Source organism: Carcharhinus amblyrhynchos, chromosome 2, assembly GCF_965287045.1.
Source record: "Carcharhinus amblyrhynchos chromosome 2, sCarAmb.v2.hapA, whole genome shotgun sequence".
NCBI lineage: Eukaryota > Metazoa > Chordata > Chondrichthyes > Carcharhiniformes > Carcharhinidae > Carcharhinus > Carcharhinus amblyrhynchos.
In genome coordinates this window covers 82,374,759-82,390,593 of record NC_137325.1, presented here as the reverse complement: position 1 = coordinate 82,390,593, position 15,835 = coordinate 82,374,759, and the positions used below count along the sequence as shown (strand labels likewise).

The 15,835-nt window shown below is 39.0% G+C and overlaps 1 protein-coding gene across 3 annotated transcripts in view; it reads left to right on the top strand.

The window, feature by feature from the left end:
- Nucleotides 1-15,835, top strand: part of gabbr2 (gamma-aminobutyric acid (GABA) B receptor, 2) — a 909,903-nt gene that overhangs the window by 217,877 nt on the left and 676,191 nt on the right. For all 3 annotated transcript variants that reach the window (XM_080208032.1, XM_080208024.1, XM_080208042.1), the window contains exon 2: nt 10,903-11,040. In XM_080208032.1, the coding sequence (XP_080064158.1) occupies nt 10,903-11,040 (138 nt within the window). The remainder of the gene's footprint in view (nt 1-10,902; nt 11,041-15,835) is intronic.

Sequence of the window (15,835 nt, the reverse complement as noted above, 5' to 3'; positions counted from 1 at the left end):
CCGAAGGGCACTTTTTGTGCTGTATGGCTTTGATCTTTCTGCTTGGGAACTTCATTGTGTTACTGGCAGGTGGTGGGGAGAATTTGAAAGAGATCTTGCCAGTGAGATTCTCGCTTTCTGACTCTCGCAGGATTTTGTGATCACATCACCTTTCGCAAGTGCAAAATCCTGACCATAAAAACCTATACAAACTAAAAGCAAAATAGTTTTCTTGTATCTGGGCAAATAATTATCTTGCAAGTCACATCATTAAAACAAGGTATTTTGGAGTTATTTGATTGCTGTTTGCGAGACCTTGTGTTGCACTAATTGACAACTGTTTCCCAACATTGTAACAGTGACTATATTTCAAAAGAACTTAACTAGCCTTAACTAGGTTGTGGGATATCACAAAGTTGTGAAATGCACTATCTAAATTTTGTTGTTCCTTTCTTGTTGCACTGTAACAAATTCTTCTGCAAGCTGGGGAGTTGTATTTTCTAAATTGGAAATCTATAGTTTCTGGCAGTAAGTATGTTACCATCTGGTTTTATGTTTTACATAACAGTGAATAAAGGAATGACCTGTAACTAGTCTGAGCTCCATTAATTGGGGAAAAGTTGAATGATAAAACTATTTTAGAAGTTCTCTCTATTTACAATTTGCATCATAAAGAAGAGAGATGGATTACCACTGAAGTTGTTATGAATGATTAAAGGATAGGACAGCACAAAATCCTCCAAACTGGTCACGTACATCACAAATTCCAGTGCAGACAGTGCAGGAGTATACATTGCTTTTTAAAATCACTTTAAGCACCACCTGCTCCCCGACACAATCCTTAGTCTGATTAAATAAATGTCTGTTGGAAGATCATTGATCATTTTGGCAGCAGCAGCTATACAACAATAATTAAAATACAGAAAGCAGTACCCTTTCTTCAGGAAACAGAACAAATAATGTGTTTGTTTCTGAAATTTGAGTTTGAAGAGCCTTAGGTTTAACAATGCTCTTGCTGATCTTTGTCCATAGACTACTGGTTGAAAGTTGATCAACTGCAAAGCTGTTACTCAATTAAAGCAAGTATACAGAGTCTGTCAAATCATTCTTCCCAGGTTGCTGACACATCAGATTGAATTTCTTAACAATCTAGCAGCAACTGAAGACATAGCATCTGAATGATGTCTCTGGATTTTCCAAAGTGCAAGGTGTTGTTGACTACCTGTGTTGGCAAGAGACAGACTTTTTTTCCCCTAAAAGGAATGAAATCCACTCCATAAACATTGAGGTGATTTTAAAAGTTGACAAGCTGCTTTCTTTTCATTTTTCTGCTTGAAATACATCTATGTGAGTTCAAATATGGGAGCCAATTGGTAGCTTTCTGCTAGTGAATTAACATGATAATTTACAATAATTACAGTGTCTATTTCATTGAAACTGCCTTTTTTTTTATTTATGTTAAAGTTGCTATAAGAATACAAGTTATTTTTGCCCAAAGATTTAATAAAGGCAGGGGTCACTGAACTCACAGAAGTAATATATTACTATGTTAGTAATAAAAAACAGGGAATACTAGAAACAGAGTTGACGTTTAGACTCTGTATGAAACATCTCCAGTGCTGAAATGCATGTGTTGAAGAGAGGGGGTGGAGCAAAATATAAGTTCGGGAATAGGTTGGAGCTGAAGTGATATTAAATGACAGAGAAGGCATGGCTATAAGACAAAGGGAGTGGTAAGGATAATGTTAAGTCCTGAAGGTTGTAAAGTGCCTAACTGGAAGATAAGTTGCTGTTCCTCAAGTTTGTGTTGGGCTGCACTGGAATATTGCAGCAGGCCGAGAACAGAAATGTGAGCATTAGAGCAAGGTAGGGGTCATGGTTGTGGATTGAGTGAAGATATTCTGCAAAGTAGTCACCCAGTCTGCAAATAACCTCACCAATGTAGAGGAAGACTGCATTAAGGCAGCAGAAGCTGAGCATTGACCTCCCATTTTGCTCCACCTATTCCATCCACTCTCTTCAACAGCATAATAACCATCACATTTCTAGCTTTCTCCTGCTTTGAAGAACAACCATATGGACTTGAAACGTTAAGTCTTTCTCTCTCCACAGATGCTGCCAAACCTGCTGAGTGTTTCTTCCCAGTCTTTCTTATTTTTGTTTCAGATTTCCAGCATCCATACTGTTTTGCTTTTATACTGCATTAGCATTTTGCCTGACAAATCAATCAAACTGTATCTGATTTAATAAGTATATTTGTCACCTGCTCACTGCATGATCAAGTTTCAAATGATTGCTCAACAAGTTACATGTTGAAGTAGTTCTTCTGTAGACTGCCTGCCCATTGAGTATAAAGTGTAAGCAAGACCTCCAAATGAATTTATTTTATATTTTAACTCTACTTTTGGAATGAAACATACTGTTTACTGGTGGCCAGTTATTTTGGTAGAATGTTATAAACATATTGAAGATGATAGCTGGTCAGGAAATAATCCTTCTACCAAGACCAGAATAAATCCTACTTTTAATTAGTGCCATTGATGGCTGCAAAAGTAAAAATCAAGTGGAAGACTCTTGTTGCTGTCCTTGCCACCTTTAGATTATACTGCCAAAATTCCACAGTGGTTCTATCAATATCCTGCTATAACTGAACTGGGATCTGATATCCTAAAAAATGCTGGGAAAGTCCTTGGCTTGTACTGCTCAATCGATGATCGTTAAATCCCCATATATCATGTTGAAAGTCTACATTGCTCAGGTCAAGCTATACTTGAAGTGTTTCTGACCTAAGGAGACAGTTCAGACCCTAGAAGGAGACTAAGGAAAGTGACGAGCCAATTATTATTGCTATACTTGCAATAAACAAACACCAATTACTTTTAAATGTTCCATAACAGAAGGATGTTCAGAATTCTGGAAGGGTGAGCTTAAGACAAACATCAAGAAGGTATTTTTTACACACTGATGAGTGGTTGAAACAGATTGTAAGGAGAGGTTGGTTAGCCTATTACATAGGAATTCATTAAGTGACAGCTAGACCTTTTAAATTACAAAACACGAGGGCTATAATTATCAACACAAAGAAATTTGTAATGCTTAGTAATAAGTCTTAATCGATTGGGCACTATAGAATTAACATAATGTATATAACTAATCTATCAAAGCAACGTGGTTGCTGGAACTCTGACGTAAAACAAACGGTGGGACTGGGGAAGTGGGAGCTGGGAACAGAGAATTTGTTGGGAGATCCAAAACTTGGTTTTACACCAGCGTAAATTTCCCATGGGATCTTCCGCTGGTTCCTGCGATGGCAGATTGGGACCCCCCGATGACTGATTTGAAATCCGACTAATGGGATCCTTTCAAGCCTGATTCTCCATGACACCAGCAGGAAAACACACTGGCAACATGATGTAGAGAAGTCAAGATTAATCTGAAGGATGTCTGAGGCTGCCTCCGGAGTTTGGGATGGAGCTGACCAGCAACTCAGGATCCTGGAGAACCATGGTGGTGAGTAGGGGGGTGTCTGTCAAATGGAACATCCAGCTTCAATGTCATCAAGGAAGCCCATCTTCCAATCTCAAAATGTTACTGGAGATTCATCTTCTTTATTAGAAGATCCGTCATCAATGATGGATTAGTAATGTTGGACACTTTTTAAATATGGACACATGCAATGAAGTCCATCCTGTCATGGAGTATGGCATTAAGATGCATAGCTAATAAGGTTGGGTTGGGAGATATATAGTTTCCTGTTAGCCTTTTCAGCAGGAAACACTCCCTGACCCTTTCATAGGACTAAGTTGGGGGACGGAACACAGTGACACAATGGGTAGCAATGCTGTTTCACAGCACCAGGGACCTGGATTCAATTCTGGCCAGATAACTGTCAGTGTGGAGTTTGCATATTCTTCCCATATCTGTATGGGTTTCCTCCCACAGTCCAAAGATGTGCAGGTTAGATGGATTGGCCAGATGTGTAAATTAGTGGGATGTGTATATGATGTTACAGGGATAGGGCCTGAGTAGGATGCTCTGTTGGAGAATTGGTGCAGAATCAATGGGCTAGATGGTCTCTTTCTGCACTGTAGGGATTATATGATTCCAGTCCCAGATGGGAGAATTCTACCTAATAGCCATTTGGTAATACAGAACTTGAATATTGCTGGAAAAAAGGCACAGCTTGTGAAACATTTTGGGTGAGTTTTTCCCACAAATTGGTCTGTGGAATAATGGCGGCTATCTCCACCATATAGTCTAGCACTTTGAAAAAAAACTTGAAGGATCAAGTCCCATATGTATCACTGAGGCAGGTGAATCAGGTGATGTCCACCAGCAACTTAGAAACATGAGGAGAGGGATACAATTTTTATAGACAAAACATGTTAACCTGGGCATTGTCTGTGCACCCTCAGCACTGCTGTCAGAGGATGCCTGGGCGATGCCAGGCCAGTTACTGGACATGACCCTCTCTCCTTGTGTGCTACACTCACCTGAATTCTCCTGAGAGGTCTGATCACCAGTTGCACACATTCAGAGACCAATTGTGATTCATGCTGTTCTGCTGTCGTGTCGTTGTGGATATGTTTTCTAATGGGGGAGTATTTTCCGCTGCTGTCACTGAACCCACCTGATGCAAATGGGAGTGGAAAATCCTAGCCTTTGTTTTGCACTTGTCAAGATAATTTGCAATACCAAGATGTAAAGAGAACAGCAATTTATACTGCATGAGGGTGATTGCTGATTGATTGGCAAGAGGATACTGATTGGTAGTGGTGTCGTTCTGGAGAATGAACCAGGCAATGGGTGCCACCTATTTTGTTTAGTTGAAAAAGGCACGATATGTGTACATGTTTTTTACTGCCTGCAAAATTATTAATATGTAGTTTCTACAATCACATGCTAAAAATTGAACATATTTCCATGACATCAGTGAGATTGGGAATTTTTCACAATAGTGATATTTAATGTGGTTCAAACTATTCAATGATGCAGCACAATCGAATTTGATAACATATCACATTCTGCTAAATAGACTTTAGAGACAGTAACCCTGATACAACACCCAACTTCACACTCAGTGCGCAGGAAAGGGTTGAGTGAAATGCTATAATTCTGGAGAAGAAAATCAAGACGCCCACCTCGAAGCCATCACGTTCCTAGATGCCATATTATTTACATTGGTGATTCATTCCCTTGACAAGGCTCCTGCTAAAAGCAGATTAAGGACGACTTGAGATTCAAAGGTTGCAGCCCAATTATGCCATTGGTGTCATGAAGTAACTTTAAAGTCCAAGCAGGGTAGTCCCAAGCTGTCTACTGCCCAGCAACGGAAAGATGATAGGAGAAACCAACTGACTGGAAGAGACCCAGGTAATATTTTGCCTGGTTTTTAACTTCTTATGAGCCAGGAGGGGCAGGACTGCACACACCTTGCCAACCCAGGGTTCTCAGTGGGTCTGCAGCTCTTTCCAACCGGGCAGCCCTGTCAATCTTTAGTGAATCCCCAGCTCTGGCAGTTTATAGGTCTCTCGCTACAGAAGAAATAATGGCCTGACCCTCCCAACAGATTGCAAGATAGTCCCCTTCACCCATCGATTACCAGGCCCCAGCTGCAATCCACTGCCACCAGATTCCTTGTCTCACCTTTGGGTCAATGAAATAATCAGGCCAGGACTCCAGAAATATTTGAGTTAATTAAATCCTACCAATATGTTCAATACTTGTCACATGTCCTTGTGAAACTTGAGACTAATGTATGTAAATATGTTTTTGAAGTAAACACTAGTAAAGTAAACAGATGTCCTGCAACAGAGAAAAGGCGCAAAATTAAGAAACTTTGAACAAAAACTCTAGGTCATAAATATCCCTTACTGTCTTTGCAGTTCTAAAATTGTCCACTAATATAATTGTAACAATAGATGCGAGGCATATTATTTCCCTTATTTAATATATTAAAATTCTTCTGTGTAACAGATTTGATGTAGGCGCAATACATTTCCTGTTGTGCTTTTCTATCTTCTTTTCACATTCACTTTATCACTTCCTTCATTGGCTCAAAGTAAAACAACAAATCAGAACTGAACAGAAGGGAAAGTGCAAATTGAAGAGATGAAAGCCAGTGAAGTAAAGATTTCTGCAAACCTGCAATGACCAGTCAGAACAGCCCATGGAGAAAGAAAACAAGACAATCACATCAGTCACCAAAAATTCAACTACGTGCCCCTGATTTTTCTTTTCTTAGAAATATAAACATCATATTTTACATCACATGATAATATTTACCACTTGACATGCCTTTCAATACCTTTGAAAAATGTTCATTTCAAAGCCTTAGCCTGTTGATCGAGTGCTTTTCCTCAGAACATTTGAAGAAAATTGCCTCTGCTTGTTCCATCTGAACATTCATTCACCAGTAGAGTTTGGACTGTATTTTCTGAGTACAAATTTTCTTTATTCTGTGACATCCATGATTATGTTGCCTTATGTTTGAGAATGACTTGAAATCAAGCTTGAGAATTTTAAAATGGGAAATTCAGGGATTTTTATTGTCAAAAAAAGTTTTTTTTGGTGCACAATTTACCTTGTATTTTGCAAGCTTTACCATTAAGCAGAATTGATGAAATAATGCATGCGTATTTTAACATTCTGTATTAGAAGCTAGTTACAGTCATTAAATATTTTTCAACACAGTAAATTCAACATAGTCCCAAATGACCATAGATTGCTCTCTCTTTTGAGGAGTGAACTGAATGTTGGTGTTTTACCCCGAGGATCACCACACCTCAGGCGAGGGATAAGGTTGAGAAGGTGAAGCTTTCATGAATAACCTCAGCTGGTACCAGAATTGAACATGTGCTGTTGGCATTGCTTTGCACCACGAACCAGCTGTCCAGACAAATGAGCTAAACTGACCCCAGGTTCTGGACAACGTACTTCCTCTGATCACTGCCATTATTACTTCAAGGCACTCCAGTTGGGTGGGTAGTCTCTTCCAACCATCCACAGGGGAGAGGACTGTGCTTCTGGTTCTTATTGCCTTCAGCATGAACTCCAGGGAAGAATGAGAGAACTGGACTGATGGAAGAGGGATTTGGGTAACTCTCCTATGACTTCCTTCCATCTCCTTAGCTGCAGTTTGCTTCAGAAGCAAGCTTTCCTGAAGAAAATCTGTCCGCTGCCATTTTAGGTAGTAAGATTTATCACTTTACTCATTTCGGCCTCTAAGTGACTGCAGACCCGCAACAATGTGATGATTCATAGCTGCCCTCTAAAGTGGTCTAGTAAGCCACACAGCTGTCAAGTAAGCAATTCACCAGCACCTTCTCATGTGCAATTATGGACAGACAATAAATGCTAGCCTTATCAATAATACCTACATCTTGTGAATGGATAATTAAACTTAATTTTATAATTTATGTGAAACATAAATTAATGACACAGTTATCTAATCTGGAAGCAAAGTATATACCAACCTATTTAAAATGCAAGGCCAAGATTAGATAATTTGTTATAATTATTGCTGATTTGTTGGCATTGCCACAAAAATGACTGTAATATTGACTCAAAAATGAAGGAAGTTCTATTTTGTGTGGGAAATGGGTCTCCATCAGAATCCCCCTTCTGACTGGGGTTGCCCTCCCTATAAGGTCCAATGACCTCTGAACCTCGCTGTCCCCCTGGCCTGTCTACCAATCACCACCTGTGCAAAATTCAGAATCCTCCAGGCCTTCCCTACCTTCCCCCTCTGGGACACCTGACAGTTACCTGGGCCTCCAATTCCCCAGACTTAGGCTCTGGCAGCTTTGTGCAATATCTCTACTGCCCACTGCAGTTCTGTAACTATAGGGACACAACATTGAGTTCAACAACTCGAGACTATGGGTAGGATTTTCTGCCATTGGCTGATAGCAGGATCTTCTCATCCGGTCATTATCAATGGGGTTTCTCATTGAATACACCTCTGTCTTCCAGGAAACCTGTGTTGGGGGTGTTGTGGGTAGGACTGGAAAACCCCACCAGCATGAATAGCTGGAAAATTCTGGCCTGTAACTTTTTTCCTCCATATAGATCCTTTTTTTAAACAAAACTCTTTTTGTCCCAATGCATAAAAGAATCCTCCCCTCCCCCACCAGGCCATCTGCCACATTTCTTATGTTTTGCTTTCACATGGCGTTGACCTTTATTCTCCTATGAGCACATTCAAATATTAGCACCTTCTTTCACCCTATACACTGCCATTAATGCTTCCTCAGTCCTTTGGTTGAAATCTCTCCTAACTGCCACTAGTCACCAACCGTCTATTCTGCTTCAGCTGCTCCACCCTATCTGAAATAATATGAAATCCAACACATTTCTCTCACTCTGCAGAAGAGTCATATGGTCTCCAAACATTAACTCTGTTTTCTCTCTCCAAAGATGATATTAGACCTGTTGTGTTTTTCCAATTTTTTCTCTGTTTCAGATTCCAGTATCTGCAGTAATTTGCTTTGAGGCCTACCAATGCTTGTTTGAGCGTAAATTGGCAATATGGCTCTTGGAGTGGGTGGGAATATGTTCCCTGCCTATTCTCTGCATGGTGAGGGACAAGCCACTGCCATGCAAAAAAAATTCAGGTCATCAAATATTGAGGCAAAGAAGGAGCCTGGTTAGGGCATTGTGCCTATGTCTGTTTCTGACAGGACTCTCAGCACTCTCATTCTCCCATCCTTTTGTATTTTTAAATTAATGTCAAATATTTAAAGTTTACCATCCTTCTGATGATGTTTCTGGTCAGACAGGACCTAATGTCCATATGTAAATATTTTGTGAAAGTTTTCTTTTATTCCTTTTAGTGATAACAACAATAGGGCATAAATTTTAATGAATTCACTGAGCTTTGAAAGTAACATTTGTCTTACCACCTTATCAAAGCACTTTGCAGTGTTAAACAGTCTCATCAGCTGTCTTAAGTTTGTTCTCATAAAATTCAACTTTTTCCTATCTTTTCTGTAAGGTTGTTCATGCCTCATATTATCCTGGCATTCTTCTATAATCTCTTCGTGGCCTTGACAGCCTTCCTAATATCAGGTTGATAAAACGGTGATACAATAAGGATTAATTTCCTCCCATTTGTCTGTCATACCTTCAACGGTAGAGCTCCTTTTTTTTAAAGAAAGAACGATATGATCTGTAAAGTCAATATTTTGTTCACTTCCCCACACCCACTATACCCAAGTTCAGATAATTTTGAAAAGTAAATGGCCCAATATCTGAAGAACATCAGCGCTTACCTTCTTTTGATCTCAAAATTATCTTTTATCGTTGCTCTATACTTTCTATCCTCGGACCAATTTCTGATATTCTCCGTACAGTCACGCACCTGAACTTTATTAATTGATCTCCTAGGCAATGCCTTAACAAGTGCAAGTCTAAACACCCACTCCATTTCTTTTATCTCCTCAAATCTGTTTTAAATATTAGTTCTGTTTAACTAATTTTACAAATCCATGCCAGCTGGCTTTAATTATCCATTTCTTTCAAAGTGAATAATAATTTTATTTCATCTAATTACTAAAGCCTTACATTGCTTGTGCTTCACATCTTCTGAGGTATATTGCACTAATGCAGAGAATTTTATTTATTTAATTTATTAGTCACAAGTAGGGGTAACATTAACACTGCAATGAAGTTACTGTGGAAATCCCCTAGTCACCATACTCCGGCACCTCTTCGTGTACACCGAGGAGAATTTAGCTTGGCCAATGCACCTAACCAGTGCATCTTTTGGATTGTGGGAAGAAACCAGAACACTCATTGGAAATCCATGCAGACACAGAGAACATGCAAACTCCACATAGACGGTGACCCAAGCGTGAATAAAACACAGGTCCCTGGTGCTGTAAGACAGCAGTGCTAACCACTATGCCACCGTGCCTTCACTGCTTAGGTGATTCCTTGGCTGGTTTAAGCCCTTTTTAAACATTTTAACATACTTTAATGCTGAAATAGAGGTAACTAATTAAATACATCTTGACTAGTATTAAATCTGAAAAGCACTTGGATACATTTTTTGAATCCCTGACCAACAAACAATACTTTTCACTGTATACTAATACATATGGCAGTAATAAATCAAATCAGATCTCTGAACCCCAAGCTCCATATTCTGGGTAGTGGCGTGACATGGTTACTATATCCAAAAATCTGTCTACAATAGATTAGCAACTTAAGAAACTAGTCCTTAAACAGAAATTGAAAGGGAACTTTTCAAATATGTATTTTACTGCTAGTTTTAACAGCTATTGTAGTTTCAAAATTTTAAAGGCAAAGACACAGCGGTATTGTTGCTGGAGTGGTGACCCAGGATAATATTCTGGGGACTTTGGTTCAAATCCCCCCGGCAGATGATGAAACTTGAATTCAGTAAGAATCTGGAATTAAAGGTCTAATGATAGCCATGAACAAAGAACAATGCAGGACTGGTACTGGCCCTTCTGCCCACTCAGCCTGCACTGATGCGCAATTTCTATCTCTGTTCGCCTCCTGTTTATGTGTCTATCAAGATACACCTGGAAAAAAACCATTGTTGACTGTTGTAAAAACCCATCTGGTTCAGTAATGTCTTTTTTAGGGAATGAAATCTGCTGTCCTTACCTGGTCTAGATACCAGATCTGTAGCAATGTGGTTGACTGTTTTATGCCCGATGAAATGGCCTAGCAAGCCACTCAGTTCAAGGACAATTTAGGGACAGACAATAAGTGTTGGCCCAGTCAGTGATGCCCACATTACGTTAATGAATTAAAAAAAAATAAAGCTAGTATAGAACACACTAGCTGCACACATTACATTTTTGTTGATCTCTTCGCAAGTGTTTAATGCTGTCAATGCTATAGGTTAGCGTCCTAGAGTAGTAATGAGATATATTTTCCTATTTATTTCAGTGTGATAATGCTAAAGGGCTCAAAGCCTTCTTTGATGGCATCAAATATGGACCTAAACATCTGATGATATTTGGTGGAGTGTGCCCATCTATTACATCCATTATTGCTGAATCACTCAAAGAATGGAATCTGGTCCAGGTAAGAAGTGTTATATTTATTGAAGTTAAGGCTTCTTATAGGCCTGTTCTTTATCTTTTAACCTCCTGAATAGTACATTCAGTTACAGTAATTTTTAGCCTGTTGAATGACCGACAAAAATTAAATCACTGCAGAACAGTGATTAAAAATAGGAATATGAAAGAACAAAATAGATGAAAAGAGACACTGGATAGCTATTTTTGTATTGCCGTTTTTAAATGGATACTTCATAATGGCAATATATAAGGTACTTTTTGATACATTCTGAACAATATTTCAAATACATTCAATTAATAAGTAATTCTGTAACATATTTGTTGCAAGAAAATGTAGTTCATCACAAGTAACTTTATATTGAAGTTGTGATGAAAGTTGCTGAATACTCAACAGTAATATATCTGTTCATAGTTCATGGTTTGTAATGACACTGTTGGGACTAGAAACTTAAAGTTCCAATTTACAGTTTTATTGAGAAGCTTCCTGGAGTTTGACACAGGTAACAAGTTCAGACTCCTATCTTGTAATAAAACAACACCTCGTCAAACTATCTTCTTGAATAGGAATTGAAAGGACATTTTGAAAATGTATACTTCACTGGTAGGTTTCACAGCCATTATAGGTTGTGAAAGTTATTTGCCATGAATGTAAATAAACCGGACCATTAGTGTATAATTTGTGTTATCGGTTCTTATAGTGTTAATATGTTTTTTTATTAATGATTGAAAGTAACACAGATGGGTGTGACACTGCCCTCTTTAATATAAAAAATGAACAACAGTGTGATTTAGAAGAAACAAGGAGATCAAAGATGAACACCACTGAAAGATAATTTTGTTTGAAATCATACCTATCCATTTTAAATCAAACAGTTGGTGAATTTATGTTTGGACAACTTCAGTTAAATTTTGTTGACAGTAATTTGGAATGATAAATGATGAAATAAATTACGTAGATATCAGAAAGATTGACTGTATGTATTTAAACGTAATGAGACAAATAAAGTTTGTGAGATGGACTCCAAATAGAAAGGATTATTTTTGAAGATTCCAATATTTTTGTCTTATATAACTAATTGTGTGCTGAATTAGAATGGTACTGTTAAGGAACTGAATCAGTACGTAAAAGAGTTAAAAATTTAACTCCAATGAAATACAACTAAAATGTCCTTTGTGAGAAAAGCTAAATGTTACTTTCACAGGCAGATGTCCTGAAAGCAAGCTTTACCAAATTGGGAGTTAGGCTCAAAAAGTTTACAACAATGAAATTTAATATATGGTATTTTGTTTCTAAAGCTGACTGCTTTTTCTTTATATTACTAATCTTAGTTCCATAGAGAGCTTTTGTCAGAAATCAGCGAAGGCCAATGGTGGTTGGGAAAAGTGACATTGAAACGGTCGACATAATGGCAGCTTTCTCCACCGTGTAGTGCTAGACTTTGAGAAAATATAATGGGCAGGTCGCATGATGTATTGCTGGTGGGATGGCCTCTGATTGCCCCGCTCCCTCCAGCAGCTTAATCATTTGAAGTGCATGTGTGTGATAGCGCGTGCGTGTGTGAATAAGAAGAAAAAGACAGTTAGTTAACCTATTTTGTCTAATTTACAGCTGACAATTGATTGAAGACAATGAGTTTGTCTGTTTGTGAATACTTTTCTTCAACTTGTAGCTTTTTCATGAATGCGATTTACAACCTTCAGTTTCAATAGTTCCACAAAGTCAAAAGTGGGGATGTTCAGCATTGAATTTGTGACTCCTTATACTGAAGCAGTCCATTTCAAATGCAACAAAATCTGGCAACATCCAGGCTTGGGCTGACAAGTGGCAAGTGCATTCACACCACGCAAATGCCAGGCAATGATCATCACCAATAAGAGACACTAACCACCACCCCTTGATATTCAATGATGGTACTGTCACTGAATCCCTCCCTGTCAGCATCCTTGGGGTTACTGTTGACTAGAAACTCAATTGAACTCACCACATAAACACACTGGCTACAAGAGCAAGTCAGAGGCTAGGAATACTGCAATGAGCAACTCACTTCCTGATTCCAGAAAGTCTATCCACCATCTACATGGCACAGGCCAGGGGTGTGATGGAATACTCCCCACTTGCCTGGGTGGGTGTAGCTCTAACAACACACAAAGCCTGACACCATCCAAGACAAAGCAGTCTGTTTAATTGGCACCACATTCACAAACACCCATTCCCTCCACCACTGACATTCAGTAGCAGTGGTATGTACTATCTACAAGATGCACTGCAGCGATTCACCAAAGAGCCTTAGACAGCACCTTCCAAGCCCACAACTACTTAGATTTAGAAGAACAAGGGCAGCAGATGTATGGGAACATCACCACTTGCAAGTTCTCCTTCAAGCCACTCTCCATCCTGACTTGGAAACATATCTCTGTTCCTTCACAGTTGCTGGGTCAAAATCCTGGAATCCCCTCCCTAACAGTATTATGGGTCAACCCACAGCACGTGGACTGCAGTGATTTAAGAAAGCAGCTCATCACCACCAGCTCAAGGACAATTAGGATGGGCAACAAATGCTAGCCAGTCAGTGATGCCCATGTCCCACAAATGAACAAAAAAAAGTTTTAAAACATACAATAAAGACTAAATATCTGTGCAATATTAGTTGGTAGGATTTGATCTCTTGATTTCAATATATACTGATCCTTCATTTTAATATATACAGATCTGCTTATGTAGTACTAAAAATCTGGACAAATAGCTAGGGATTCGCTACTTGTTCTGATTGGTGTTTCATCTGCCATAATGGTGCATTTCTGACCCTGAATAATTGAGTAGTGTTCTGTTGGACCGCTTTGCATAATTTCAGTGGTTTCTTTGATAACATGATAGTCCGGAGTGGCTGGAGAAAGTCTGTGGGAAATCTAGATTACTTCTCGTAGTGCAAAGTAGCCAACAACCTTAGAATAAGCAAAAAAAAGTATATATTTAAATGCACTAGCTTATGGAATCCTTTTCCGTTTGATTGTATACATAGGTTTTCCAGTCCGTTCATTTCTGAGACTCCCATCTGTATCAACACTGATCATCAGTATTCACATTATTTGCATCTCATTTTACTTTGACAGATGTACTATGTACCCAGAACCAGTTGAGGTGAAAAATGCTGTAACTGCTGAAGGCAAATGGTGAGCCAGAAAGCAGCTTCTGACAAATTATCTGTCATCCCAGAGTTATGCAAGGGAACTAGCACAAATTTAATGGAAATCTTGCCTCTAGTCCATTATCTTGTTCTAAACTTGAAACAAAGATCTCACATCATATTACTCTTTCCTATCTCAACAACTGTCTTTTTTTTGGTAGCTCCTGTGTACAAAATAAACATACTTTTTGAAAACACTTTAGTACATTAGCACAAAGATACTACTCATCAGCAGTACTGCCTGAAGTATCGACATTAGGAAACAGTTATATTTCAGTAAATCAGCTTGCTCGCTCCTCAGTGTGTTTAAAGGGTGAATGAACCCTAAACTCTTTGGAAATGGCACTATCAAGTCTTAGATTCCACTTAAACCCTGGCCAGTATCATTCTCTACCCCACCTTATATTGATCTCCACTGCAGATCTTGCTTTAACATTAAAGGTTCGTCATAAATTCCTTATCTTTGTACTCTACATCCCTACTTAGAAATCCACATGTCTTAAGTTCCACATATCTTACTAATCACTTTCTTAGTCTGTCCTGCCACATTCAGTGATTTGTGCACATATACCTGAGGTGTGTCTGCGCCTGCATCCCCTTCACAATTGTATTCTTTATATTTGTCTTCCCTTGTTTTTTTTTCTACCCAAAATGCATCACTGCACACTGCGTTGGATTAAATTTCACCTACCACGTCAACCAGCTGATCTTTATCCACATGAAGTTTACCATTATCCTCCTCATAGTTTACAATACTTCCAAGGTTTGTGTCATCTGCACATTTTGAGATTGTGACATGTACATTGAAGTCTAGGTCGTTAATATGGATCAACGAAAGCAGTGGTCCAAGTACCAATCCCTGGGAACCTCTATTATATTTTTTCCTGCCATCAGAAAACAACCACCACTATTGTCTGGCTGGGCTATCGCAGCAGTTGTGGCCAAGCAGGCGGAAAGGATCTCAAAACGCATCTCGAATACTAACTTCCTAACTCTAGTTTGCTTCTGGGTGACTGCCTCAATGCAACTGGCCTATTTGGGTAGCATGGTGTTTAGCATTGCTGCTTCAGTGCCTGGGACCTAGGATTAATTGGTGGCTTGAGTTACTATCTCTGTGGACTCTGCATGTTCTCCCTGTTTCTACATGGATTTCCTCCAGGTGCTCCGGTTTCCTCCCACAGTCAGACTATGAGAGGAAACTGGAGGATGGGATGGTGCTGGAAAACTGGTACACTGTCCAACAGTAAGAATTATCATGTATTCCATCCTCCCTAATCATCTTGTGTGGGGCAAAAATTCAGTCCTGTTTCCAGTCACTCAGCAACTTCATATCTATGTTGCCACTCATCTTTTCGTCCCATGGGCTTCAAGTTTGCTGACAGGCTGTTTTATAATACCTAAAGAAAAATTTGCTTTTGGATGTCCACGTAAATTATATCAACCGCATTGCCCTCATCGATCTTCTCTGTAACTTCATCAAATTAATCAAATAAGTTAAACACAATTTGCCTTATCAAATCCATGCTGGCTTTCCTTAATTAATTCACGTTGGTCAAGTTGTTTGTTAATTTTGTCTGGGGTTGTTGTCTTTAAAAGCTTTCACAGTACCGAAAA